Genomic DNA, 27,296 nt, shown 5'->3' on the forward strand with positions numbered 1-27,296 from the left:
TCGTCCGAATTTACTTTGCTTCCATGCCCCTTAAAGTATGGTATTTAAAATTTATGAATTTAATTCTTATTTATTTGTAATATTATGAAACTAATTTGGGTCGAATCTGTTATTCATTTCAGATGCATATGCAACTTTTATTTAATTCAGTTTGTAATCTCACTAAATCAGTTCAAGCCATTGCGTCTATTATGGTCAGATGTGTTCATAAGTAGACGCTGAACCAGAAACATTCTGCTATGCGCTATGCAAGCTAGCTGATAAAATCATACGCTGAACTATAGCATTTACTGACCTATGAATTAGCAAATTAGCATTTTACTACTGACAGTTAATAACAATCAGTTATTTAGCAGTCTAGCTGTATATCAGTGTTACTACATAATAATAAATAATAACAAGATATTTTAACTGAAGAGTTATTATATAGAGTTTGGGGGAGACTCACCTCAGAGTCCGCAGGTTCAAGCATTCAGGGTTTTAATTTTCCTGTTGTAGCTTCTAGCCAATTTATGACGGTCCACCTTGGTATAAGTGATAACACGGTGTCATGGTTCTCTGAGTCGGGCCTGGAGATGCCAGATGTCCATAAAGTAAAGCCAGTTTTGATAGAGATAATGATCAATAATTATCAAATCACTGAATTTAAACTTAAGCCTATGTTCAATTTTAACATACTTAAAGAAAAAGTATCTTTTTTATTGCATTTTATTTTCATTTTCTAAATCCCTGACCAATAACTTTAAATGCACAGATGACATTCACTTTTCATAGCATTGAATAATTTACATTGAATGAAAGTTGATTTTCTGCCCTGGGCATTAGGCAACAAGTTTTTGACATTGAAAATCATGAGGCAACAATGCCAATCAAATGCACCTTGGGGTAACAATGCCAATCAAATGTACCTTGGGGTAACAATGCCAATCAAATGCACCTTGGGGTAACAATGCCAATCAAATGCACCTTGGGGTGACAATGCCAATAAAGTCATTGAGAAGGTGAAAAAGTTTAGAAATAAAAAGTAATCATTATATGTGAACCTATTATTAAAATCCTTATTTTGAAGATCACTTTAACAGTTTAAAGTTAACCCACGTCCAAACGACAGCAGTGCACTGCAGTTGTCCTCGGCCAGATAAATGAATAACACACACCACAGTTTTCTCACTTTATGTAAACACGTGCAGATGTTATTGACCGTGTGAGCCACGCGCTATCATTCACTACCCCGGCTTCCAGACAAACACTGAAAGAATAACGTGTTTACAAATACATTATATATATATATATATATATATATATATATATATATATATATATATATATATATATATATATATATATATATATAAAGACATAAGACATAACGAGGCCGTCTAGAGTAAAGCACACACATAGTCGGACATTTTGGCGGATAGGTTCCTAGACGCAGACCGCAGGCCTCGTGCTGGTTGGTTAAACCCTGCTGCCTGTTACCCGGATGTAGCAGTAGGGAAACTACGTCATTGTTCACCGCCGGACGCTCTATGGATATTATAATGGACGAACACAACTAGATAATTATTAATAAAAATCACAGGTATGTTCGTTATTTGATTTTAATATCATACACGGTTGTTGTTGGTACAACCGTAGCCGCCGTGTAACTCTTTAGCGTGCCTGCTTGGCGAAGTGAAAGGGCCGGTTAGTGCGGCGAGTTTGTGATGTCGGTGCGGAGTGTACGCTAGCTAAGCTAATGTTTCTGTGCTAAAGCGCACCGGCGAATTTTAAATCTCGTGCCCCTCCTATCCTGGTGGCCGCTAGCTTCCTCGCGCACACTTTCAAAACACCGCCGGTTTTTAAGGCGTACATTTGTGTGTGTATATATATATATGTGTGTGTGTTTAGTCGGTTGTGGTCGGCATCGGTTCGTGGCAGCGCGGCGCGGGGCAGTTGTCTCGCTCATTCGTGCTATTCCACACGTCCAAGGCGGCATAATACCGTACCGAATATACTGGGTCAAAAATAATAGGCCACCAGATGGCGTACTTGATTCTGACCTAGAGTTTAGTACAGCAGTACCGAGGTGAAGCTGTGTACTGCGATGATGTTCTTGGGGATTGTGTAATAGTTTTGTTTCGCCGTTACCATGGTGTTGACAGCACCATCAAAAAAAACCCGACCAGATATACGTGCTGAGGAGGAAAGTGGGCGATTTATAATCTAATCAGTTTCGGTTTCTTCCATGTTTCGTCAAGAAAACAAAACATTAGTGGTGGTTACTTTTAGCGCGAGGCCTGTGCCGTCCGCAGGAAGCCGGAGCTAGCTTTTAGCTGCAGTGAACAGGCTGGTTGTAATAGGAGGAGGGCGGCGATTACAGCGCCAAGGTTTCACTTCTCCCACAACACTACCTGTGTGAACACACATATGTAAAAAAGAAAAATGCCAATTAGCTGTTAATCAGCCACATAACGAATGAAACTGTGCCGTGCCTTCGGTCCGTTTTGAGGCCGTGACAGAACTAGCGCTAGTTCATAATCATGTGGATAATGCTAGACTGCCCGGGTCCTGCTATATAGCTAAAGCCTGACAATTCACAGGTCGCACAAAAACATACGTTAAACACTAGATTCAAGAACGTCTCAAACTACTGGCCTTTATTTTTGTTTGTTTGTTTGTTTGTAAACTACAACAGCGGGTTGTTTGTTTGAAGTTCAAGGTTTCGCAAATGTCGACATTCCTCCTTCGTTTCCTGCAAGTCACGTGGTGCCCCGGTAGCGTAGCAGAGTACACACTGTGTCTGCAACAGGGCTGTATCAAAGCACGTGCACATGTCCAGGTTTTCAACGTCAAAAAAAAACAACTGTACTGCCTAAAGCCCAGGGCAGAAACAAATTGTTTTTCTTTTTAGTGTAAATTATTTAACGCTATGAAAAGTAAATGTCGTATGTGCATTTCAAAAATCAAATTTTATTGGTCACATAGACAATCATACACCGTATTACATGCACTGAAATGCTTTTTACAATTTTTGTAAACTTATAATTAAAAAAACAATCAAATAGAAAAGGTCAGGGGTTTAGAATATTAAAATAAAATAAGATACAATAGGATAAAATTGAAATAGCTGTGCAAAGTAGAGTAGCAAATGAAATGCTGAATAGCAAATGAAATGAAAGTGGTATTGACCAGTGTAAAATAAATAAATAAATAAATAAATAAATAGACAAAATATTTTTCCAAAAATGCTACATATGAAATCTGTTCAGTTAATGAAATGTGGTGGTATGAATATTGTATGTCTGTTATGAATACCTTTATAAATAATGTGCATCATTATGTGCATTTTACAGAATGAACGATGACTATAGTTGACAAAGCTTCAGAGAAATCTGACTTTGAGTCAGCGCAGTGCAAGCGCTCCAGCTCCCTGACTCTTGTCTCCTCTGGAGGCGTGGACGACGGTAGTTCCAGCTGGAGTGTTGACTCTTCTACGGCTGAGCTTTCCAGGACCATGGCTACCTGCGTGGCTCCCAGCCTCGAAGTTGCTGTGTATGGAGGCACCACAGCACTTCCAGCTGAGAGGCCAAATGAGCAAGGCAAGTACTACATGGTTGTACTACATTTTCCAAAGTTGTTCACTTATCTGTAGGCTAACTTTTTATAACACATGATTGGTCTGCTTCGTCCTGCAGTGGCCATGAGTTGCAGTGATGGCATCACTCTGCCCCAAAAGATCCTGTTTCCATCAGAACGTCTCAGCTTGAAATGGACCCAAGTCCATCGTATTGGAGCAGGTCTCCAGAACCTGGGCAACACATGTTTTCTGAATTCAGCTCTTCAGTGTCTCTCATACACTGCGCCGCTTGCCAACTACATGCTGTCCAGAGAGCATTCCAAAACATGTGGGTCATCACATATTTTACTGCATAAGTTTCGGATGTATTGGGCATCCTGCGTTTCTGATCCTTGCTGTATTTTCCCTTAAAGGTCATGAGCCCGGATTTTGCATGCTGTGTACCATGCAGAATCACATCATCCAGGTGTTTGCTAATTCGGGGAATGCCATCAAGCCCCTTGGTGTGTTGCATGAACTAAAACGTGAGTATACACTTCCTGTTAAATGAAAATAATATACTGTTTCGCTTTGGATGTAAGCATTTTAAATGTATTTGCTTTTGGCATGCTTTAGGGATTGCAAAGCATTTCCGTTGTGGGAATCAGGAGGATGCCCATGAGTTCTTGCGGTACACAGTGGACGCTATGCAAAAGTCCTGCCTGCCTACCAATAAGTGAGTCTGCTTTAAAAATAATCAAATCAATGTGGTGCAAGATTTATTTTTAGTGCTTGTTCAGTTTTTTTATGTAATATGTCGATCATTTGGGCACCTAGTATTCTAACGACTACTTGTCTGCCCTGGCACCTGACATATTTAGAGAGGTGACATAAAGTAAATTGACATAATTATTAAAATATACAAAAAATGTAGATCCACTTAGTCTTTACCCTGTTTCTCTGTGTTAGTAGCTACACAGTAATCAAATCACTGCAGGAGGAAATTATGGTCACTCCAAAAAAAAAAAAAATGAGAAGGGAAATCTGTTAGGTGGAAGCTGTGTGTGTGTGTACATTATTGATTGTTGTATGTGTGTGCTATTTTAAATCTGGTTGAAGACACCTAACTGAATTAAAAACACTCATACCATCTGTCACTTGATGTTTACACACTTTCCATATCATCTCATGATGTGTGACATTTTCATTTTATCAGATTGGACAGGCAAACGCAGTCTACTACTCTGATCCATCAGATATTTGGAGGATATCTGAGGTCCAGAGGTGAGTTGGCAATTATGCACTTATAGATTTATCTTCTCCCCTTTTCACGTGATGGAGACAAGTGCTAGATTTGAAAAATTGTCATATGGATTCTTATTAGTATCACTGTTTGTAAATGCGGTAACGCTATGAACTGTATTGACACTGAGTGACTAACTGAATTATGTTTCCACAGTGAAGTGTATGAACTGCAAAGCAGTATCAGACACATTTGATCCTTATTTGGATATTGCACTGGAAATCAAGGTAATATTTGCTGTGGAAAAAAACACTGGTACTCTTATCGAATGTTTACTGCTACTGTAACAGCAGTGTACTGTATAGACCATATTTCAAGACAGACGTTTGTCATTACTTGATCAATACAGGCCCCATATAGCATACAGGACTGTAGCTAACACTCAGTTAGATTAAAGTTATGTTTCCTTGTGCTGTTTTACAGAATGCCTCAACTATTACCAAGGCTCTTGAGCAGTTTGTTAAGGCTGAACAGCTGGATTGGGAGAACGCCTACAAGTGCAGCACGTAAGTGTCACGAGGCATATCTGATTATATTAACTCTGACTGTAATATGTACACAAACTTTATATTGCAAATAATAGTTAATGCTGAATATATTGTAGACTATCAGTCTTATTCATTCTTTTCTTATTGCAGTTGTAAGGAAATGGTTCAAGCCTCAAAAAGATTAAGCATTCACCGCAACTCCAATGTGCTCACCATCTCTCTGAAGCGCTTTGCCAACTTCAATGGAGGCAAAATCTCCAAGGTCGGTATTTCCTGTAAATGTTTTAATGGGCTAGGCAAATTGTTTATTTTAACAGATTATTGTATAGTGAGCAAAAAAACCCCCAAAAACCTCTTGCTGTAATACCCTGTATATCTTTCTTTACACAGGATGTGAAATACTCGGAGTATCTCGACTTGAGGCCCTACATGTCCCAGTCTCACGGAGAGCCGCAGATTTACGGGCTGTATGCTGTGCTGGTGCATTCAGGCTTCAGCTGCTATGCCGGACACTACTACTGCTACGTAAAGGTGAGACCTACTGCACACATTCAGCTCTCAAGCTTTAATCAAACCTTAACAAGAGCTTTGTGATGGTGCTGATGGATGGACTAATGTGGAAATGTGTGGTGCTTTGTTTCAGGCAAGTAATGGCCAGTGGTATCAGATGAATGATTCATCAGTGACTCCCACTGATATACGATCTGTGCTGAACCAGCAAGCGTACCTGCTGTTCTACATCAAGCAAGGGTATGTTAGAGTTATTAATGCTTGAATAGAATTTTCTTGACATACATTTTTAATTGGGATGTATCCTGTTTTTGCTAACATTTTCTGCTCTGATTTACTTTTAGGTCTACAGATCTGAAAAATGGAGATTTTAACCAGGGTTTTACTCCAGGCCACTCATCTCCCCGGCCAGTTGTAACAGCTAAGCTAAATGGGCATTCTTATACCTCCTCAACCATAATCGGTCCACAGCTCCCTCCTCATATGTCAAAGGTACAGCCAAAGCATGAATAAAGATCTTTTTATTAAAAGGAAAGCTCCACCTTAGGTAACACTTTTACTTATTTTACAGAATAACTCGTATGTCAATGGCAACGGCTCCTCAAAAGAGTACAACAGTGGCTCAAAGCCCAGCAGCAGTGACATCAGCAGCGTGAGCAAAGCCACCTCCAATGTGTCTTACTCTTCCACCTCATCTTCCGCTTCTCATCAGACTGTCCAGCCCACAGCCATCCCTGAACCTCAGAAGAGGCTCAAGATGAGCTTTATTGTCAGGGGTGGAAAGGTGGTACGGTGCAACCGGACCCCATCAACCCCATCCAGCAGTTCTTCATCATCAGCCAGCTATTCTCACCCACAGTCTTCATCCTCTACCTCAAAATTCCAGCGCTCCAAGCAGGTTAATGGCACATCCTCGTATCGCAGTGCAACTTTCCTGGTCCCCTATGATGAGGAATCATCTGAGGAGTCTGACCAGGAAAGCAGAGTCTTGGACAACGGTACTGCTAAGCCTTCTGCCGTTGCCAAGGCAGCCAGTGGGAACGGTGGCATGCACAGCCCCCTCTCTCATAGTTCAAGCTCGCACTTGCCTGAGACAAACGGATCTAACAGCTTCTCCGATTCTCACGTGGGCACAAATGGGTCAGGACATGGTCCCCTGAATGGCCATCACAAAGTCAATGGCTTCAAACATTCTGACAAGGTATGAAACATCTCTAAGTCTGCTTCTCAGAGATATTTTACACTTTTAATGAAAACAAGCTTTATAGTGATATAAGTACTTTATTAACTTAAAACACTACATTTGCTAAATGCTGTAAATGACTATTAACATCTTTTGCATGGTGATTTTTTTTTTAAGGCATCAGACAGTCCAGCCTCTGAATCTTCCATAAGTGACACTAACAGTTTAGACTCCCAGAGTGTGTCAAGGTAAGCAACGGATCCTTATCACACAAGCTCTTTATCTTGATTCAGTCTGGTGCATGCTACATTATGAAAAAGATACGTAAAAAAAAAGAAATAACAATTACTATTTATATTCTCTCTGTTTAGCTCTAAGTCAGAGGGCCTGCTCTCCCCATCAGACTCCACGGAAAGAGCTAAACCACTCACTGACCCTCTCACTCAGCATGTCTCACACCCTGCACCCACACCAGGCACAGACACCCAGGTGCTGGCTAAGCCAGTAGAAGTGACGCCTAGCACACAGGCCACTTTAATAGAGGCATCAAGTCAAATGAAGGCCACAACAGAGTCCACTCTAAGCAATCACAGTCTCACCCATCAGGCGAGTGATGAACTTACATCACCAAACACAATGGAGACAGAGACTGTCAAGGACGCAATTAGCAAGGAGGATGTAGAAATGTGTCAGTCAGGCAAACCCAGCTCTCGTGAAGGAAAAAGACTGTCCGAGCACCAAGAACATGATAGAGATTCAAACCAGCCACATGTTTCTACTGCCACAAAGGACCGGGACAGAGACAAAGAGTGTCATCGAAACTACAGAGAGCTCAAGGACAGGAGCAGAGAACGTCATGGACATGGCCATCGGCCAGAGAGAGAGTATTATCCACATAGGGAGCGCTCCCGCAGTCGTCATAGAGATAAAGAGGCAGCTCGGTCCTGGGACAAATATTCCTACCACCGCCGAGACCGCCCCTACAAAAGAGCCAGAGAGGAGTGGTCACGGGACTGGGAGCGGGACAGGAGATACCAGACTTCACACTGCTCTTCAAGCCACTATTACAGAGAACCAGGCTGGCGTCGTGCACGCGAAGACAGTCGTGATAGGTTGCACTACAATGGAGAGCAGAGCAGCAATAGAGCAAAGCCCTCGTCTCCACGTTCCAGTAGTTCATTGCCCCGGCACGGGACCACAAAATGCAGCTTGTCAGGTGAAGACAGCACATCTGAAGAGTGCAGGGCTAAGAAAGTAAAAAAATCAAAGAAGAAAAATAAAGACAGGCACCGGTAAGTAAACGTTTATTAGTTTCTGTTGTCTATGATCTGCAACACTGTCCTTATTGTATATACTTTTCCAAGCCCAAAAGTAGTTTTAAATTTCTGTAACTAATATCTCTTACATTTTGTAGGAGTTCAGAAAGGGATGTGTCTGACAAGAACCAGGACAGCAGCTCCTGCCGACACAAAAAAAAGAAAAAGAAGAAGAGGAGGCATGAGTCGGAGGACAGATCTCACAGAGAGAGGCAGTCCACCCTCACTTTAGACAAGCATGATTGGAAAGGCAGGAATGGCGAGGAGAGGAGGAACCGTAAGTGCCACCGCAGCTCTGACCAAGATGGTTCTCCTCACCGCAGCAAGCTTTCCTGCACGGAGGATCATCGCCAGCTCAATGGTCACTCAGGTACGCAACATGACATTATGTTTTTAAAAGGCTTTGATGCAGAATTCTGCTCCAGACTGAACTTCTCTTGTCCGTGTGCTGCAGGTAATGGCGTTAACCATTACAAAGGATATGTCCAAGGATTCTATCATAAAGAACTGGGTGCACAGATCAAATATGGAGACCTGAAGCATACTTCCTCTAACAACAGCGGGAAGATATTGCTATGCGCAGGAGACACTGGAGAGACAGGCCCTGTGCCATGCAGATGTAAGTGAATGCTATTTATTGGAAATGTGAGAAACTTTTCTTGAGATACCTACTCTCATTACAAGGCAACCAAATAAAAACAGCTCTGTCTTTTTCACAGGAAAAGGTGAATTCTAGAGACCTGCCTCAGACCTAGGGTGAGATATTGATGGTAGTGAAAGTCTTTTGGATGTTGAATGGGGGGCAAATAAAACAAGATGTACTTTAGTTTTAATATAGTTATTATACTTATGGTTTTCTTTTCTCTCCCCCCCCCCAGATCTCTGAGGATAATGGAAAACTCTACACTTTCTAAATATTGTAAAGGTGCTTTATTCAATGAAGACATACTGTATTTTTTTGCAACAAAAATGCTTTAAATTTTTTTTAGGGTTAAGGATTTTTTTACCATGCTGTACAGCTGAACTTTAAAGAAATTCGATGAAAAATGTAAAAAACAACAAAAAAAAAAAACACAAATTAATATATACACTTAAACCGGAAGAAGAAGCCTGGAGCTTTAACATCAAAATTGCTGCTCAGACATAGACTCAGGACTTTCTCACTTGTGAAGACAACACACATTCTCCCTTTAAGGACACGTACCTGGGAATGATGAAAAAAAGTGAACTAAAATGCTGCATAAAAGTGAAAAGACTGTCTCCCGGCTGCGAGCTATGATGTCACCATTTCCACCATTCTGTTAAAAATCTCAACGGAACTGATTTTAGTGCTTTGTGTGCACTTACAACCACAGTTAACCTGGACACACTTGACATTTTCTGCCTACTTTCCCCATTTTTGTAATTTCTTTTTAAAACCCACGATCGTCAATCTCCGGGATCCATCTAACGGCATTATTCCGACTTTTCCCAATTTTCTTCACATAGGAAAAATTGTACATTGCATTATATCACGTATGGATGTGGATTATTTTGTGTAGGTTTTAATCTTTTGGTGTTAAAAATACTGTGAATTTAAGTTAAAACTGTACTATCAGTTATTTGTTTGCAATCCTGTATCAGGAGATCAGTATAAACACTTCTTTTAGAACAACCACTCAGCATAATGTAGGCCATGTTTTAAAATACCCCCCCCACACACACACACTTTTGACAAAAATAAGTAAAAACGGTTATATTCAAATCCTACATTTTACTGTAGCATGTTGAAAAATTCTATGTTGTACATTCTGTATTAATTAAGAGGGAATAGGCCTTAATGTCTACAATTGTAATATTTTCTCAGTATGTTTACAGATTTTTTTGGGGGGATGAATGGATATGTATGTGATGATGGGTTGAGTGTTTGGCTTTGTACAGGGTGAGGTCTATTCTTGCCTTTTGAATAAAAAAAAAAATTAAAAAAGCTCTTGTGAACGTTTCTTTAATTTTCCATTTTATTTATTACTTACTGAATCGGAGTTTTCACAGTAGACATGTTCACATTTTTGAAGTTTTCCTGATCCTCCCCACTGATCTTTCACCTTACTTCATCGACCATAAACATTTACCATTATGGGTTTTAAAAGACTAGTTTACGATCATGAAAGTACTCGTAATTCATACCCATTTATTAAAATCCTTTGACCTTTACTATAGGTCACTCCATGGCTTCACAGAAAGGCAGACAACTATTAATATAACATTTTCTTTTATTCCAGTTATGCTATGGGGAATCTGACCTGTAATTTAGTGGGGATGTTAGAGTTAACTGGTCCTGGGGAGTAAAATAAATAGTTCATTAGAATAATATCCTGTAACCAAAGACTGAGTTTCACTAAAACATTTAAGGTATCACAGACACAACAGAAACATCCTTCATTTGCTTATATGATTTAAAAAAGTTTTAACAAACAATAAAGTATAGAAGTATGGAAAAAGTCACAATCAGTCCTGCTGATTTTGATCACATTATCATAAAAATAATTTTAAATAATAGATTAATTAAAAAAAAATACTGAAAGGCCCCTTTGTTTAAGGGAAGTTGCAGAATTTTGGGCCCTACAATTATTTTATTTATTCTCGATAAGATAATAATAATAATAATAATAATAATAATAATAACGTGAGAATGAGAGGCCAATTTTACAATAGACTGTAATATTAGTACGAACGTGTGGTCATTACTGCAGTTGATCAGTAGAGGGCAATGTGGTACTGTGTCCATTTTCTGCCAACACTGCAGCTTTTCTGCAGATCACCACGTTAAAATATGCATCAACCATGAAGTGTTTTATTGCTGCGAGTCTTTGATGCTCTGAGTGGAGGGAGGTCTCTGTGTCCTGCAGCTAACCTCCTTCAGGTTCCGGAGTGATTTAATACGCTCCCCTGTAGCTGAGCAGACAATAGACTCTCTATTAGAGATCAGCAACTCCTGCAAAGGTCATCCTGCTGTCACTTCTTAGTGGCGACTCGCCGCTTTCTGCTCGCCAGCATCTCGTAGAAAGGGTCCCTGCTGATGCTGGCCCTGTAAACCATAAGAGGGACTAATGAATATAGAAAGTCCTGGTTATACAGCTTAGGAAATACAATGCAGAGCTTTAGGACTGGGTAATGTTTTATTCACTGCCGACATGAGACCTTGTCCTTACTGGGAGTGAAGGGTTAAAGAGGGAAATTGGCTAAGGGTTCCCAGCAGTGCCACAGGACATGCTGATACAGCGTTTGCTGCACAAACAAACTATGGGTACACTGGACCAGTCACACACCACTGTAAAAACTGAGGCATGGGACCCTAAAACTCAGAGGCAGATTTAAATCTGCTGCATCTATAAAACTGTAACATGTATTTTGTCCACTATTGCTAAAGGACAACTATTCTTCAAAACATTTAGCAGAAATACTTAATGTGACAAAGGATGTGTTTTAGTTCCCACAGGAAAAGAGGGACCGAACTGGGAAAATCTGTGTAGCTTAGCTTAGCTTAACTCTCTGCAGTAGTCAGTGCTGTTTTATCCACCGGAAAATCCCAGAGCTCTGGTCCGTCATGCGCCATTACTCCTATCAGGTCCCAGGCTGTGGGTTAGTCATAGTGTACACCAGTACCTCTGGCACTGAGCTGTGGTCTTCCCCTAGCATTAACATTACTTGGATGAGAAAGTTACAAGAAAAAACGTGTTAGAGGATGTGATGAGCTCTACCTGATGGATTTGATCCACTCCTCTTTCTCCTCAGGAGTAGGGGCTGATATTCTGTACACCACATGGTTCCCCTCTACAACCCTGCCGTCTGCCTCTGTTTTACACGCTTTGATTACCTGGCCTTTATGACTTGGGTTGTAGAGCTCAAAGCAGTTCTAAATGATGACAGAATCGAAGTGTTATATTTGATAATGTCATTCTGAAACCATTTTTCTTTATGACAGGATCGCTAATAGCAATGCTTACTGGTTTTCTTGGCTCTTCCACCTCTCTTATGCTGAGGTTCTCCAGTGGAATGATCCCGCGAGGCTCTTTATCCTGGAAATACAGAAATTTAAGGGTTTATACTGCAGCATGTTTATGAGGGAGAGAGATTAAAATGGTGAAGAAACTGCACGAAGCTGCTATTGTTTGCTTGGGAGCTAAATCTGGCTCACGACGCTGGAAGGAAATTTCCTGTCACTCAGGAGAACTCACAGCAGGGGGGTGATTGTTTTAGGATTGCCAGCTCATCTCTCCTATGTTACTGGGGCTTTAAACTTGTTTTATTGTGCACTCTCATGTGGTACAGCTGTACTAGATTAGCTGTGAAGGGCACCAAGTCAAGGGAAGTTTATTTGTACAGAACATTTCATACATAGGAGTCATTTAGGGGGGGTGCATAAATAAATCATTGATTTAAATCAGGATCAATTAAAATAATAGATTTACTTAGCACCATGAATTTGACCATTAAAAATAAGATATTTTGTATTTTAAAAAATTTTAATCGTTGACATTTTGACTTTTTTGTGCATTATTTTTCAAATGAATAATACACATTGTGAAGGATGCCAGGTCCAAACTACCGGAATCATAAAAATACTTCCTCATCCCTCAAATGTAAAATATAAGAAATGCCATATCACAGGTATACTGAGGTCCTAAGCTCCAAACCAAGAAGCACTTTTCTCCCATATCCCCCCATATATATATCCCCATATATATATATATATATATATATATATATATATATATATATATATATATATGGAAAAAAATAAGAGACCACTGCAAAATAGTTTGATGAACAGTTTTGTTTCATTTTTGCTGACAATATTTCTCCTAAATTCAAAATATAACTATAGTTATTTAGAGTGTATATTTAAAGGAAATGACAACACATCAGAATAACCCAAGATCATGCAGTATTTACAGAGCTTTAAAAACTCAAATAAAATAACATGCAAATAATTTGTAAACAAATTGTGTTAATGCTTTGGCTAAATAACATTAAGAAATCAGTATTTGGAGGAATAACCCCGATTTGCATGTGTTTTGGCTCCATGCTCTCCACCAGTTTTTCACATTGCTGTTGGGGAACTTTATACCAAAAAGCAAACAGCTCAGCTTTACATGATGGTTTGTGACCATCCATCTTCCTCTTGATGACATTCCAGAGGTTTTCAATAGGGTTCAAATCTGGCAGTGGTCTCTTATCTTTTTCCAGAGCTGTATATATCACGATTTACTTACCGTTGTATATTCAAAGTAATACAAGCAGTTATCAGTGAGAATGAACCATCTCCTTTTCCATGTCTTCACTCTTCCTCCTGTGAGACAAAGGGACAAAGCAACAGTGACGTCAGTGATAACGTGCTCAAAACGCTTACCAAAATATATCAGTCCCACAGAACTGACACGTGAGGTAAACTTTTACTTATTAATTTGATATACAGTAGTAATTGTGGCTTTACAGTAATCCATAATTAGCCGTTAAGTGCAAATGAGAACTCTGAATGATAACGTTTATTTTCTTTTGAAAAAAAAAGATTTAACATTAAATATGTTTTTTATTTGGCACTGAAAAATACTGCTCAAACATACCAGAAAATACAGACCGAGGTTTAACGTATCGCTCAATATCTTAAAATCACACACTCAGTATCTTTAATTCCAAGACTTCAGATTGTTAACAGATTGAAAAAATAATCTGTAATCCCACTTTATTAGTCATTTTCACCCTCACTATTTCCAAAAATTCCTCACCTCATGTCATTATTGGATAGAATAGGTCGGGTCACACATTAAGAAATACGAGACAAAAACAAAGCCACATGTTCTACATATAATATAGGGCACCCTAAATAGCCATGCTGCAAATCTTTTATAACAGGCTGCTTATTCTGAAGCGTTCTGTACAGATTACTAATCTGATACAATGAATATGATGTGATCCTAAATAAAGTATGTTGAATATAAAATATGTTAGAAAAGGTAAAAGAGGCTGCCTCTTACGAAGCACAGTGGAAACAGTCAGTGAGACTGAGTCAGTAGCTCAAGAAAAACTGCACTAGTGTGTAATTTAACTGTGGAATGAAAAGCAGGATTTGGTTTCACTGGAGCACTTAATATGAGTGGAGAGGAAAAGAGGAAGAGGGAAGCAAATAGATGTCCTCCGAGAGAATTCAGCAGCTGCAGGCAAGCCCGTGCCTCTCTCAGCTGAAGCAGTGTGTTGTTCCCCGGAGGGGATCACATTTACAAAAAAGTCTTCCAAATTCTTGTGCCTATTTGGGCTTTATTTTTGCTTTGTTCCATTTATCATATTACATTTCGATAAGTGTGAAAAGATATGATTAGAAGGGGATAGTAATGTGACTTGCCTAGCTTAAGCAGCCACCCTTCTCTGTCTGGATTGAAGAACGTGTGCGTCAGATCATTTCCGTCATCTTCAGGGATTTTGAAGGGCTCGTTTTTAATGCTTTCATATAAATTCTGCATGCAAATAAAACATATAGAAATGCTGAATACATGTTGATTAAGACCATGTTTGATCATTGTTTCTCAACGAAGGCTCACCTTGAGCAGCTCCTCGGGTAGATCACCACCTTCATTGATCCCGCGGTTCATAGAGATGAATCTCTCCACACTGGGCTTGTCCCTGACATTGGGGTTATGCAGGCTGGTGTTGAGCATAATGATGGAGAACGACAGGACGTAGCACGTGTCTGCGAAGACACCATATTTAATAAAGAGCTCTCTGGAAAACCAGTGCACCAGAGAATTTTCTAGAGATCTTTGAGCTTTGCATAGTATTGAACATCATCCAAACCCAAACTCTAGGATGAATTTAGACAACATATACTGCGTACCTCTCTCCAGTGAATGAAGAGTAAACTTATTTTAAAAGAAGCCTGTTTGGACAAAAAACTTCTGATGGATTGGCACAGGGCAGGCTACATTTCTAAATAAATGATGGGTCTTCCTGGCATGTTGGCCTTTTTCTCTTGCCAAAACATTGCATTTTGTAGTGCTTCACACTGTTTCTAAGCCAACATCAGCACTGTTTATCCCAAAGGGCTCTTTTCCCAAAGCATCCACACTCATTAGAGATTCCTCTAATTTATTCCTATAGAGGAGGGAATGTAACTAGTGCTTGTGTACAATGCTAAATTATTCAGGTCACGTGTGAGAGGACTGTAAGGAGAAAGGACTTTGATCACAGGTATTATCAAGATTTGTTTAGATTGTTTAAAGCCTGGAGAATCCTTTTCAAGTTTTGTCACTATTAGGATTTTCACCTGAGGACTGGAAGACGCCTGGGTTGCACTGGCAATATCGCGATGCAAAAGCTTCCATCATCCTGTCAATCTTCTGAGCCTCACCAGGGAGTCTGAAGCTCCACAGAAACTGCCTGTCAGAGAGAGGAAATAAGACAGCAGTTGATCACAGCTGAAATATTTGGGTTTTTTTTTTCTGGAAATAAATGATATAAGAATGTGACTAAAATAACAAGTCATATATTTTCTGTTATGGGCAGCACGGTGGCTTAGTGGTTAGCACTGTTGCCTCATCCTGGGTCCGAATCCCAGGTTCAAACAGGCAGGGGCCTTTCTGTGTGGAGTTTGCATGTTCTCCCCGTGCCTGAGTGGGTTTACTCCGGGTACTCCGGTTTCCTCCCACAGTCCAAAAACATGTATACTAGGTTGATTGGTAATTCTAAATTGCCCATAGGAGTGAGTGTGAGTGTGTGTGGTTGTCTGTCTATATGTGTGGCCCTGTGATGGACTGGCGACCTGTCGAGGATGTACCCCTGCCTTTCGCCCAGTGTGTGATGGGATAGGTTCCAGCAGCTAATTAGGAATAAAGCGGGTATAGAAAATGAATGGATGGATATTTTATGTTACGCAAAAAGTATCCGTTAACAGAACATTAAAATTACTTGTCTACACAAAATTGGTTTTAAAACATGAAGGTAGTCATTAGAGGCATTATGATGCTGTTTCAATTTTCAGTACGCCGAGAGGAAAACCGACCACTCACCGTAAAGCTTGCACTAGGTTGAGGTCTGCAAACTCATGCAGTTCCACAAAGGCCTGTAGAACGCTGATGTTAAAATCATCCCTGAGGACAAAATAAAACATTCAATAATCCCTTTCCATCATCAATCATTAAGAGTTAATGTTCAGAGGTTCACAGTTCATGTCAATCAAACATGAGAAATTTACACATGTACAGGACAAAAAGGCAAAGCAAATTTACGTTTTAATATTGTCAGTAATCCTGCCTAGAAAAGAACTAAGCATACAGAACCTACAGAGGTACAGTAAAGCCAGTAGTTAAGAAATAAAACTTAATGAACCGATTAACAGCAGCCTCATTACACAGCCTAACTGTACCTTCAGCCTCGGCGATAACAGATAAGCCAGCTTTGCAAATACAAATGCAATTAGCTAACTGCCAAAAGTAAATCATTCATCACTGTTTACAAAATGTAGCCGATAAAAAGAAGAACTCCTTTTTATATCATGTATATTACCCTTCTGTACACATGAATCTACCTGTACCCTCACAGTCTGTTACACTGTAAAATCCTTGTATGGAAGTGGTGGTGGGATGAGGGATGGGCAGGTCACACATACAGTATTGAAGATTTATATCTCGATGTCAGTCTAAATAGAGTCTACACAATACACTATTGTAGCCAAATTGACTGTTCTCTCTAGTGCACTGGTTTGACTATAATTCACCCCAAACTGCAACTAAATCTAAACCAAACATCAGCAAAATATTATTTGTTTCTATATCAATTGGATTAGAAGAGCTGTACTTGTGAGGAAAGATCTGGTAACCCTAATAGAAGCTTGCCATTTTCATCTGTAAAGTGGTATTAAACGCTGCTGGACTGAGGGCTCAGCACTCAGACCTGGTGAAGGTCACACTGAAATGTTTCATTTAAAAAGTTTATTTTTTAAAATGCTCTACCAAAAGTACAATATAATAGAAAGGGTTTGTCTTCTTGCTTTACTAACGATGTAACACACATACACATCTCCCATACTGGAATATTGGTTATACAGTCATATACACCGATCAGTCATAACATTATGAAGTGAATAAGACTGATTATCTCCTCATCATGGCGCCTGTTAGTGGGTGGGATATATTAGGCAGCAAGTGAACATCTTGTCCTCAAAGTTGATGTGTTAGAAGCAGGAAAAATGGACAAGCGTAAGGATTTGAGCAAGTTTGACAAGGGCCAAATTGTAGTGGCTAGACAACTGGATCAGAGCATCTCCAAAACTGCAGCTCTTGCGGGGATTGCAGTGGTCAGTATCTAGCAAAAGTGTCCTTTAAGTCCTGTAAGCATTCTTTAAGTCCAATGGAGGCCCCACCTTGCATCCTATAGGACTTAAAGGATCTGTTGCTAACATATTGGTACCAGATACCACAGCACACCTTCAGGGATCTAGTGGAGTCCATGCCTTGACGAATGAAAATGGGAACCAAGACAATATTAGGCAGGTGGTCATAATGTTATGCCTGATCGCTGTATTTCAGAAGGACAGTGTTTATGAACGTAGCCACTTTTACATCATTTGCAGCTGGAAATATGTGTTGGAGGAATAGATTCAGGCTGAGGAAAACTCTCGTTCTGATATTCCAGTGGGGCTGAAAACTGACAGCTGGCAATATTCAAAAATGTAGTTTTCTGTAGGTATTAGTCTGGGCTGTGTTACAAGAGCCATATTACGCAATCCTGTATGTTATCAGGGGATGTGGGTTGATAGGGGGAGACTATCAAGGGATACCGGAATCAGTTTTAATAGATGCTTTACAAACCTGCAAATGTCTGCAAAGTGCAAAGTAAGACAGCTCAAAGAATGAGAATGCTGCGACTTACCTTTCCCCTAAATAGTCCCCAATGACTGTTTTATTCAAGCCTTCTCCTTTGTATAGGAACTGTGCAATGTCCTCAGGTGTGTGTTGCAAAAGGTCATTATCCAAAAGAAACCGGATACCCTAAAAATATTACAGTTAATATTTTATATTGCTTTAGCCGATAACCTTTCTAATGAAAAAACATATCAGTACCACCTAATCCAATACCTTTTTAGGATCCATATTGAATTTCTTTCTTCCAATAGCCATCTGCTTATTCCTCTGAGTGGTCTTTCTATACAAAAAAAAGAATAAATAACTGATTATTTTCATGGATGAAATGTCTAAAACTATCAGTAATCTAGCAGCACTAGCAGTGGATAGCTGGTGGTTAGGTGCACGTACGTCTCTCCCATGCATGTTAAATGTTCAATCTCTGTCATCACTTCAGCAATCTCAAACTTTAACCGCTGCAAGACAAAAAAAAAAGAACATGAGCCTTTATGGAACCTTTATGCTGGTTGGATTTCTTACTCATGCATCTGTTATTTAAATCACGCATACTTCAATGTCATCTAGTAGTTCTTTTTTCCTTCGTCGAATGTTAGACAGTTCATCTCTTTCTGCCAGAGAGAGATCTTCGGGGACTGTTGAAAGAAAGGTATTGAAATTAGAGACAGCAAAGTGAACCAGTTCCTCAATCAATAATATTCACTTTGTTAGCGATTAACCTTTTATATTTTAAGCTCAATTTTTAAATGAGGGCATTTATCCTCAAAGTGTCAGATGATAGTAAGTGAAATGTCAGGCTGGTTAGAAAGGCTGGAAGTGGCAGCATTCTTTAGTTTAAGGCTAGACTGAGGAAACTATGAGCTATTAAATGACCGTAACTAAGGAAGTACACAGGGTCATGGTCAAATGAGGCGGAAACAAATTCGCTTGTGCCACACTTTTTACGCACACACACACACCTTCATATATATATATCTATGTGCTCATATTTAGTGTTATATAAAGTTAACAATCATCATTATCACTTTATACCTTAAACCTGAGACTGTAAGCAAATAATGCAGTTCTGGCAGGCTGGACTGTGACTGTGCTTTGTGTAGCTGACACAGTTGATTTACGAACATTCTGTCCATCTCTAATTATGTAACAGGGACACATTTGGAAGAAGAGCTCATAAGTGCGCTAATGTGGGATTTCTTGCTGTTCTCGCCATCCTCCTCTTGAAAATAGAGGAAAAGTAGTCTATTAACGAAACAAAGTTCAACATTCATCAAAGGATTTTCTCGAACACAAGGCAATGTATTTTACTCTAACCTCCTTTTTGTGTGTTAAAGAGGCTTTATTCAATCCTAATAAGAGCCTCTTTATTCGTTACATAAAAGAACGCTGAGCAGCCCAACATGCCTACAGTATAAAGGTGAGCCATTTTCTCCCATAGCACTCCTTGTGCCTTTGTACGGGAAATGAAGCTTACAGGATAAAACAGAAGATAACGTAATCAGATCTATCGGCCTATCCGGCTACACATGATGCCTGTCTTATGGAGTGACGTATCAGACTGTAGCTCAAATCTCTGGGTGTGGAAATTCGTTTACCTTCTTCAATGACATTCCACCATCACTCGCATTTCACATACGGAAATGAAAACCGCTCTGGAGATATAATTTCAAAGTGTTTGATTTGATGTCAGTTTAAGACAATGACTTCTGCCGGATATCCTGATACTGTAACATGAAACCAAAACCACAGCCAATAATACAGATTGGTTAGAGAAATGTATACACTACCTAAAACAATATTAGCGTTTATTAACCGTCTATTATGCTTTAAACCTGCCGCAAAGACACAACAGTAATTGTGTAATCACATAATGATTACACAACAGCGACCTTTAAAAATAAATACATAAATGAAGCTACCCAATAAACAGTGACACACATTGTCAAGGTTTTTAACAATAAAGGCATAAACTGCAGAAATGCAATGTTATCTGTTAATAAATTGATTTACTAAAATAAACAAATAAACAAACGAATAAGATAAGATAAGATAAGATAAGATAAGATAAGATAAGATAAGATAAGATGAATGAATGAATGAATGAATGAATGAATGAATGAATGAATGAATGAATGAATGAATGAAATGCTGTGCAATGAGAGAAATAGAGTTGGTTTTTTGATTTTGCCATGTAAAGTGAATGAAAGTGATTCTAGCTCAAGTTATGTCATTTACTACATAATCAATGCCTTCAACAAACTTTATTGCATGTCCATAAACACTACCTTTAACTTAAAATCCCTAAAATCGCTAAAATCATCTACTCAGATTAAACGCAGTACCGTTTGTGTCAAGTACGGCATCTGCAGTATCACAGGAATATGAAGTAATACGGTCTGTCAGCTTCGGAAAGAGATACACACTGAGTGAGGTCATTCTTATATGACTAATGTTAGCAATGGGTTGGATGGTCCCATGGGGGGCCATTTTCATGGCCAAGATATGAGACCGGAGTAATTCAATATGATGTCAAACTGGATCGATGAAAGCAGCCGAGATGAGAGTGTTTGGCTTGGAGGATTCTCCTGCGTGTTCATGTTCCTCAAAACAGATTTATTGGATCCTGGATCCTCTGTACAATCAGTATTATTTGGGCTATACACATTCTAATTAATTTAGAGGTCAGTGTGCAAATACGAAGGTTGAGCTTGTAGCAAATTTGTGTTTGTTCAGCAGCACCTACATGAGATGCTTATGCATTCAAACGAGAAGTAAAACAGATGGACAGGAAAAAGAGCTTAGCTCTGTATAAAACACGGCTAGCAGTTCCTGATTCTCATTTGGGACTCTTTATTCCCTAAGTTCCCCAAATCCATTCATTTATAACACAAGCGTTTTAAGCAATAATAATACAGGAATAAACACATACTGTTACATCTGTTCTTCACATATACTGTTGTGCAATTCTCAGCGTTATCGCCCTTTGTGTGAGAACAAAACTACACAAATGTGTAAGAGGTCGACTTCCTAAACAGTGTAATAACTTCAAATGAACATGGACCTTTAATACTTGAGCCTATTTCTGAAGTTAACTGTTCTTTTCAGGACATACTAGAACTGAGGGCATGAAGCCTTTATTATTGCCACACATACATTACAGTGGAATTCTTTTCTTCACATATCCCAGCTAAGAAGCTGGGGTCAGAGTGCAGGGGCAGATATGATACAGCGCCCCTGGAGCAGAGAGGGTTAAAGGTGGTGCTGGGGCTTGAACCCCGATTCTCAGATCAACAACCCAGAGCTTTAACCACAGGAGCCGCCACTGCCCCCGTATAAAAAATTCTAAAATACTAACATTCTAGGGTTAGAGTGATATGATACATTGACCATGTCCTTGCTATGTTATGTTTTCATTTAATAAATAATTAAAGTACCTTTTTACAATAGTTAATATCTAGTCTATAATAATACCTAAACTTAGAAATTCTGAAGTAAAAAATAATGAGAAGAATCTTTTCTCAATACAAAGAAATACTATGAAATTAAACTTAAGTAAGTAGTTATGTTATAACATAACTATTACTATTTAGAAATTGGTTAATGATTCAGAGGCAAATAATTCCGTAAATAACTAATATTTACCATTAGCTAGAACAGCTTCTGTAAATGATATAAGTTCAACCTGCCATTAGCAAAGAAAACAGGCTAACTCAGTTAAATATAGCCAGTTAATATGAGCAAATCAGTGAAACCTATATCAAGTCTTTGCTTACTCCAGCTTAATGGCTAACTGTCATCATTTCCATGCAACTATAAGCTTTCGTAAACAAATTAATTAAATTGCAATTGATCAAAAACAGAGCATTCATTAAAAAAGCAAAACCTCTGTGAGCAATCCTTTTCTTAAAGGAGACACACAGAGAGGTTTATTGTACCAGATTTGTTTTGTACAATCACCCCTTACAAGAATCAAGAGCTGTCACAGAACCTCTCAGTTTTTCCTGCTCTCCTTCTGTGTCAAGAATGAAGACATTAAAACCGCACAAAAATGCCGTCACCTCACTCATCTCCATCTCCTGCTGGGAAAACAGCATAAAAGTCAGTGTTCCCATCTCATAAATCAGTTCCATATGTGTCACTGAGACAACAAAAAGCACTTCACACACTCTGTTGCCTGTTTTATTTTTTTCAAATGGAGGAAAAACTCTCATTGGAATGCACAAGCTTGCAATCTATATATAGTATACACAAAAAATGCTGTCTTGCTGTGCAAACACAACTCCTTATTAATTGAAGATCCTATTATGGTTTAGATCCAGACTTTTCAGTCACTAATAAGGCTGAAACTCACTGAAAGGGTCTGCGTCTTTACACGAAAATCAAAATGGCTAACAAAATCATTTTAAATATGATATGAATGGTTTTTAAAAAATTATGTAGATGTATCACCGTAATGACAATGCAAACTGAACATTGTCAGTGTGTTGGGTCAGCAGTGACACTCCCTATAATGAGTATTAATGAGGTGATGACCCCTGCCTGGGTCTGATCTAGTGGCAGACAGAACCCTCAGGAGAGCCAGACAACAGTGGCATTGAATTTGCAATAAAAGCACAGACCAGTGCCAAACTTCACTAGACCGTGAATTGGAGCAAGCACCTACTGGAAACACTAGCTTTTGCTATACACATACTTTATTTACACGTTTACGAAAAAAAAGAACTGAGACAGTTTGGCAAGTTGCCCATGCTGGCTTTAATTCAGAGTGTTGCTTTTTCTACCTTTTCAACCGCTAGCCAAAGAAAATGGAGGGACGCTTTTCCATTTGGGCTTTCCCATGGCCAAATAAAACAAACTAGCTCCTGTATCACTGAGTAAGTCAATGAATTCGTTAGAATGAAAGAGTCTTATTTACTTTGACCTCACAATTCATCACACACACACACACAGGCGTTAGCATGCTGATAGAACCACTCAGGTCTCTGGAGACATGATAGCTGGATCACCTATTTAGTGGTGTGGTCAGTCACTGGAAATATGTGGAAAATAACAGCATACAAAAGATATCTGTCTTAACTATTATTTGAACATGTCTTCATCATTTTTCTTAATTTTATATTTTCATAATATCTCATCAAATTACAACATTCACTATATGGTCAAAAGTATGTGGACAACTGAGTGTTGAACATCTTATTCCAAAACTATAACAGCATTAATATTGAGTTGCTGCTGCTGCTGTTGATCCACTCTACTGGAAAGGCTTTCCACAAGATTGTGGAGCGTCACTGTGGGGATTTGTGTTCATTCAGACTCAAGAGCATTAGCGAGGTCGGAGCCTGGCGCACAGCCGTCATTTCAATTCCTCCCAGTGGTGTTTAGATTTTCAGCTGAGTTAAAGTCGGGGTTCTGTGCATGACACACAAGTTCTTCTCTATCAACTTTGGTAAAGCGTTTGGTAAATGCTAGAACACAATTAGACTAGATCTCCTAGTTCCAGAAAAGAATAATCTTAATGCTACAGCACACAGAGGCAGAAAGAAGAATCATGTTTGGGTCTGATAGTCAGGTGTCCACACACTTTTTGGCCATATAGTAGGTTTTTCTTCCATGCTGATGACCTGCCTAAAGAACTAAAAGAGTTTTAACTTAGCAGACAATGTGTATCAACACAATCGAAATCTTCAATTATTAGGTTTATTATTCTGTTGTCTATAGGAATATTCTGGCTATTTACTGAGGCTTCTTTATTGTTGAATTTTCCACAGAAAGAGCAGGTCCAAGTTTTTTGCTTATTTCAGGGTTGTTTTAAAAAATGATCACTTTGAGCCTGCAGAACAGATTAAATAGTAGCCGTGATTAAGCTTATTTAATAACAGACACAACATGCAAAATGAATGAAATGACATGGAAAACAGATTATTAAGTGCCCCCTCAGCATAAAGCACACGGACTACACCATGGAAAAAAACAGAATATTTCCGCTTTATTTTTGTGGATAATCATAAGTTGGTGCTAATAATAATAATAATAATAATAATAATAATAATAATAATAAGACCAATCTTATTAGTGTAATAATAATAATAATAATAATAATAATAATAATAATAATAATAATAAGACCAATCTTAATAGTGCTATTATTATTATTATTATTATTAATAATAAAAAGAAGAAGAAGAAGAAGAAGAAGAAGAAGAAGAAGAAGAAGAAGAAACTTCTTTAATCAATTTCAAGTCATCCTTGAACCTATTATAAAGGAAGCAGCACAGGAACCACAGCTAAAGCAGCATTTACAGAAATAATAACTATTCAGAAAAAAAAGAAGAAGAAACCTGGATCTTTTTTATCCACTATACCAGTCACAGCAATGGACAGTGTCTAAAATAAAACGCAGTCTTACCTCTGTTGTCCTCATCCATGTTCATGTCGTCTGAACGATCTAAGATAAACAGCTTATCACAAACAACAAACCCCGCACACAAGGTCAATCAGCCTGTTTACTGACTTTCCCCCTCTTTCACGTTGACGGTGACCCAAACTGCAAGAGCAACAGTATCCTCTTAACGCGTCCCCTGACGGTCCGAATGAAGATTTCTCGTAACGCAAGGTCAAATCTCAGTGCACATACAGCCAGTATGGTTTTTTTTTTTGGTGTTTGTTTTTTTTTTTCTTTTTACATCCAGTCCGATCCACGGAGAAAAGCAGAAAGAGCGACAGATCTGCTTTCATTCAGCCTCAGATACAGAACAGAGGAGGCGTGACGTCATCTCGGTACCCCGCCCCCGATAGTATGGCTCAGAAAAGATCGATTTGAATCACTTTAAGTGCTGAATCGCCTGCCTGGTTAACATCACTCAATTAACAATCATACAGCTCTGGTTTAATTTATATAATTTTCTTCTTTAGGTATTTCATCTACTATGTGAAGATATACAGCTCTGGAAAAAAAAGAGACCACTGCAAAATAAGTGGTGTCTTATTAAATGCTGACAATATTTCTCCTAAACTCAAAATATAACTATTGTGTATATTTAAAGGAAATGACAACACATCAAAATAACCCAAGATCATGTAGTATTTGCAGACCTCAAATGAAATAAAAAAAGCAAATTATTTGTAAACAAATTGTGTTAATGCTTTGGCTAAATAACATTAAGAAATCAGTATTTGGTGAAATAACCCCGATTTGCATGCGTTTTGGCTCCATGCTCTCCACCAGTTTTTCACATTGCTGTTGGGGAACTTTATACCACTTTTTTTCCGCAAAAAAGCAAACAGCTCAGCTTTACTTGATGGTTTGTGACCATCCATCTTCCTCTTGATGACATTCCAGAGGTTTTCAGTAGGGTTCAAATCTGGAGATTGGGCAATGGTTTCTTATTTTTTTCCAGAGCTGTATAATGGTTATATATATATAATTTAAAAAAACAACAATATCCTATCATGTTTAGTACAACCTAATAAAAACATATTTCTGGCATTTAGCAGACACCCTTATCCAGAGCGACTTACATTTTTATCTCATTTTATACAACTGAGCACTTGAGGATTGGGGCCCAGCAGTGGGAGCTTGGTGGTCCTGGAATCAGTAGTCCAACACCTTAATCACTAAAAGCTACCAAATCCCCCATTTCAAATTTTAGTAGGGCTTTTTAAACTTACTTGTACTTCCTGAGGCTTGTGAATACTAGATCCAGGACTTTTCCAGTGTCAATCATTAACCGTGTCCTAACGGATTTCCAACTGCCCGCGAAGAACAAGACCAACTGCCTTTGAATAACACATTCGGAATGAAATGCTACGGCTTTTCAGGATTTCTGTAGGATTTTTTTGGGTGGCACCCAGATTGAAAATCCATAAACATACAGATGACCAAATAACTTACAGGAATTGGTGTGGTTAATGGACAGGTCTGACCAATTCCTGTGTAAGAGGAGCTGTGATCTCATTCATAGCAGCATGTACACTATGAGTCACACACACACGCATTCAGAAATCACCTACCACATGATTTACCTAAAGTACATCCTTTGAGTTGTAGGTAAAAATAGCATCTCTCTGTTTTGTTATTTAACATGGGTACATAAAAATATATTTATAATAGTTCGATAATTCAGCAATGATTAAACACCAGCATTTCAAAATAACCGTTTATAAAATTGTCATAATTCTCTTTCCCCCCAAACACTAAAAGTACACCAGTTCATGTGCTGATGTCCTAAGAAGTACGCCACAATAATGGGAAGTGGCTCTCCACAAAACCCCACCTTTCCACCCATTCAACACCCAGCAGTCTAGGAAACAGTTCTGCATATGTAATACAAAAAAAAGAGAAAAGAATTCTTGAGAATAGACATCAGTGTTAGCTCATTTGTGACATTTTTCAAAGCTGTATCCACCTAACTGTTTTATCAAGCTCTTATGTAAAGGAACAGAAAGAAGCCCGCTGTCATCTGCATACTTTCAGATATGACACCGGGGTCACTTCTGGTGAATTGTGTGTATTACTCATCTAACATTTTACCCAATATGTGTATCCTTTTATCAAGCTTCTGTGTGCTCTTGAATATGGATAAGACCTTTGAAATGTTGGGCAGATCATCAGTGTAGGACAGTATAGATTCAAGATTCGAGATTCAAGATTTTTTTTGGGGGGGGGGGGGTCAAACAGTTACATACAGTATTCAACATGCATTGCAAACATGGCCACTCCCCCAAAACTGTGCCTATAAATAAACTAAATTTAAGAACTAAGTTTTAAAAAAAAGAATGAATGGAAATAATAAGTTATAAGAGGTAATAGAATATGTTACATGGCGTGCAATTATGTTATGGTTTAGAAGGTGCACACTTTATAGAATAGAAATTGATACACTGGACATGTTGGTTAGTTACATGAAGTCACTGTAAAGGTCAGAATTTCCATGGAGTTTTATCAGCTTTTATCATTCACTTTTAGTTTTGGTTATGCCACTTTAATACCAGCCTACACTGCTTACACTGCTGCTACTAAGCCCCACTCACTCCTGCATTATATAATGAACATCCAGACATGCAGA

General features: G+C 38.8%; 2 protein-coding genes across 4 annotated transcripts; one reads left to right on the forward strand and one right to left on the reverse strand.

Moving 5' to 3' along the window:
* The first annotated feature begins 1,428 nt into the window (after positions 1 to 1,428).
* Positions 1,429 to 9,871, forward strand: usp42 (ubiquitin specific peptidase 42). The gene is made up of 19 exons (XM_058406374.1): positions 1,429 to 1,582; positions 3,336 to 3,581; positions 3,678 to 3,887; positions 3,973 to 4,083; positions 4,175 to 4,274; positions 4,755 to 4,822; positions 4,998 to 5,068; positions 5,265 to 5,347; positions 5,480 to 5,591; positions 5,720 to 5,860; positions 5,973 to 6,079; positions 6,184 to 6,331; positions 6,411 to 7,040; positions 7,200 to 7,270; positions 7,394 to 8,314; positions 8,437 to 8,708; positions 8,793 to 8,957; positions 9,058 to 9,094; positions 9,217 to 9,871. Coding segments are annotated over exons 2-18 (3,450 nt in total). The 5' UTR covers positions 1,429 to 1,582; positions 3,336 to 3,343; the 3' UTR covers positions 9,060 to 9,094; positions 9,217 to 9,871.
* Positions 9,872 to 10,022: 151 nt separating this feature from the next.
* Positions 10,023 to 26,129, reverse strand: cyth3a (cytohesin 3a). Of its 3 annotated transcripts, XM_058406378.1 has the most exons (14): positions 24,638 to 24,988; positions 19,827 to 19,955; positions 18,784 to 18,866; positions 18,625 to 18,689; positions 18,448 to 18,514; positions 18,242 to 18,360; positions 16,381 to 16,461; positions 15,639 to 15,751; positions 14,917 to 15,065; positions 14,721 to 14,832; positions 13,594 to 13,670; positions 12,325 to 12,396; positions 12,079 to 12,233; positions 10,023 to 11,405 (listed from the first exon to the last, which is right to left on the reverse strand). In XM_058406378.1, the coding sequence occupies exons 4-14, from the start codon at positions 18,660 to 18,662 to the stop codon at positions 11,333 to 11,335; spliced, it is 1,056 nt and encodes a 351-aa protein (XP_058262361.1). In that variant the 5' UTR covers positions 18,663 to 18,689; positions 18,784 to 18,866; positions 19,827 to 19,955; positions 24,638 to 24,988; the 3' UTR covers positions 10,023 to 11,332. The 3 variants fall into 3 exon arrangements, with proteins under 3 accessions (XP_058262361.1, XP_058262360.1, XP_058262359.1); XM_058406377.1 differs by lacking the exons at positions 19,827 to 19,955; positions 24,638 to 24,988 and adding an exon at positions 25,900 to 26,129; XM_058406376.1 differs by lacking the exon at positions 19,827 to 19,955.
* Between the last annotated feature and the right edge of the window lie 1,167 nt (positions 26,130 to 27,296).

Source organism: Hemibagrus wyckioides, linkage group LG13 (genome assembly GCF_019097595.1).
Source record: "Hemibagrus wyckioides isolate EC202008001 linkage group LG13, SWU_Hwy_1.0, whole genome shotgun sequence".
Lineage (NCBI taxonomy): Eukaryota > Metazoa > Chordata > Actinopteri > Siluriformes > Bagridae > Hemibagrus > Hemibagrus wyckioides.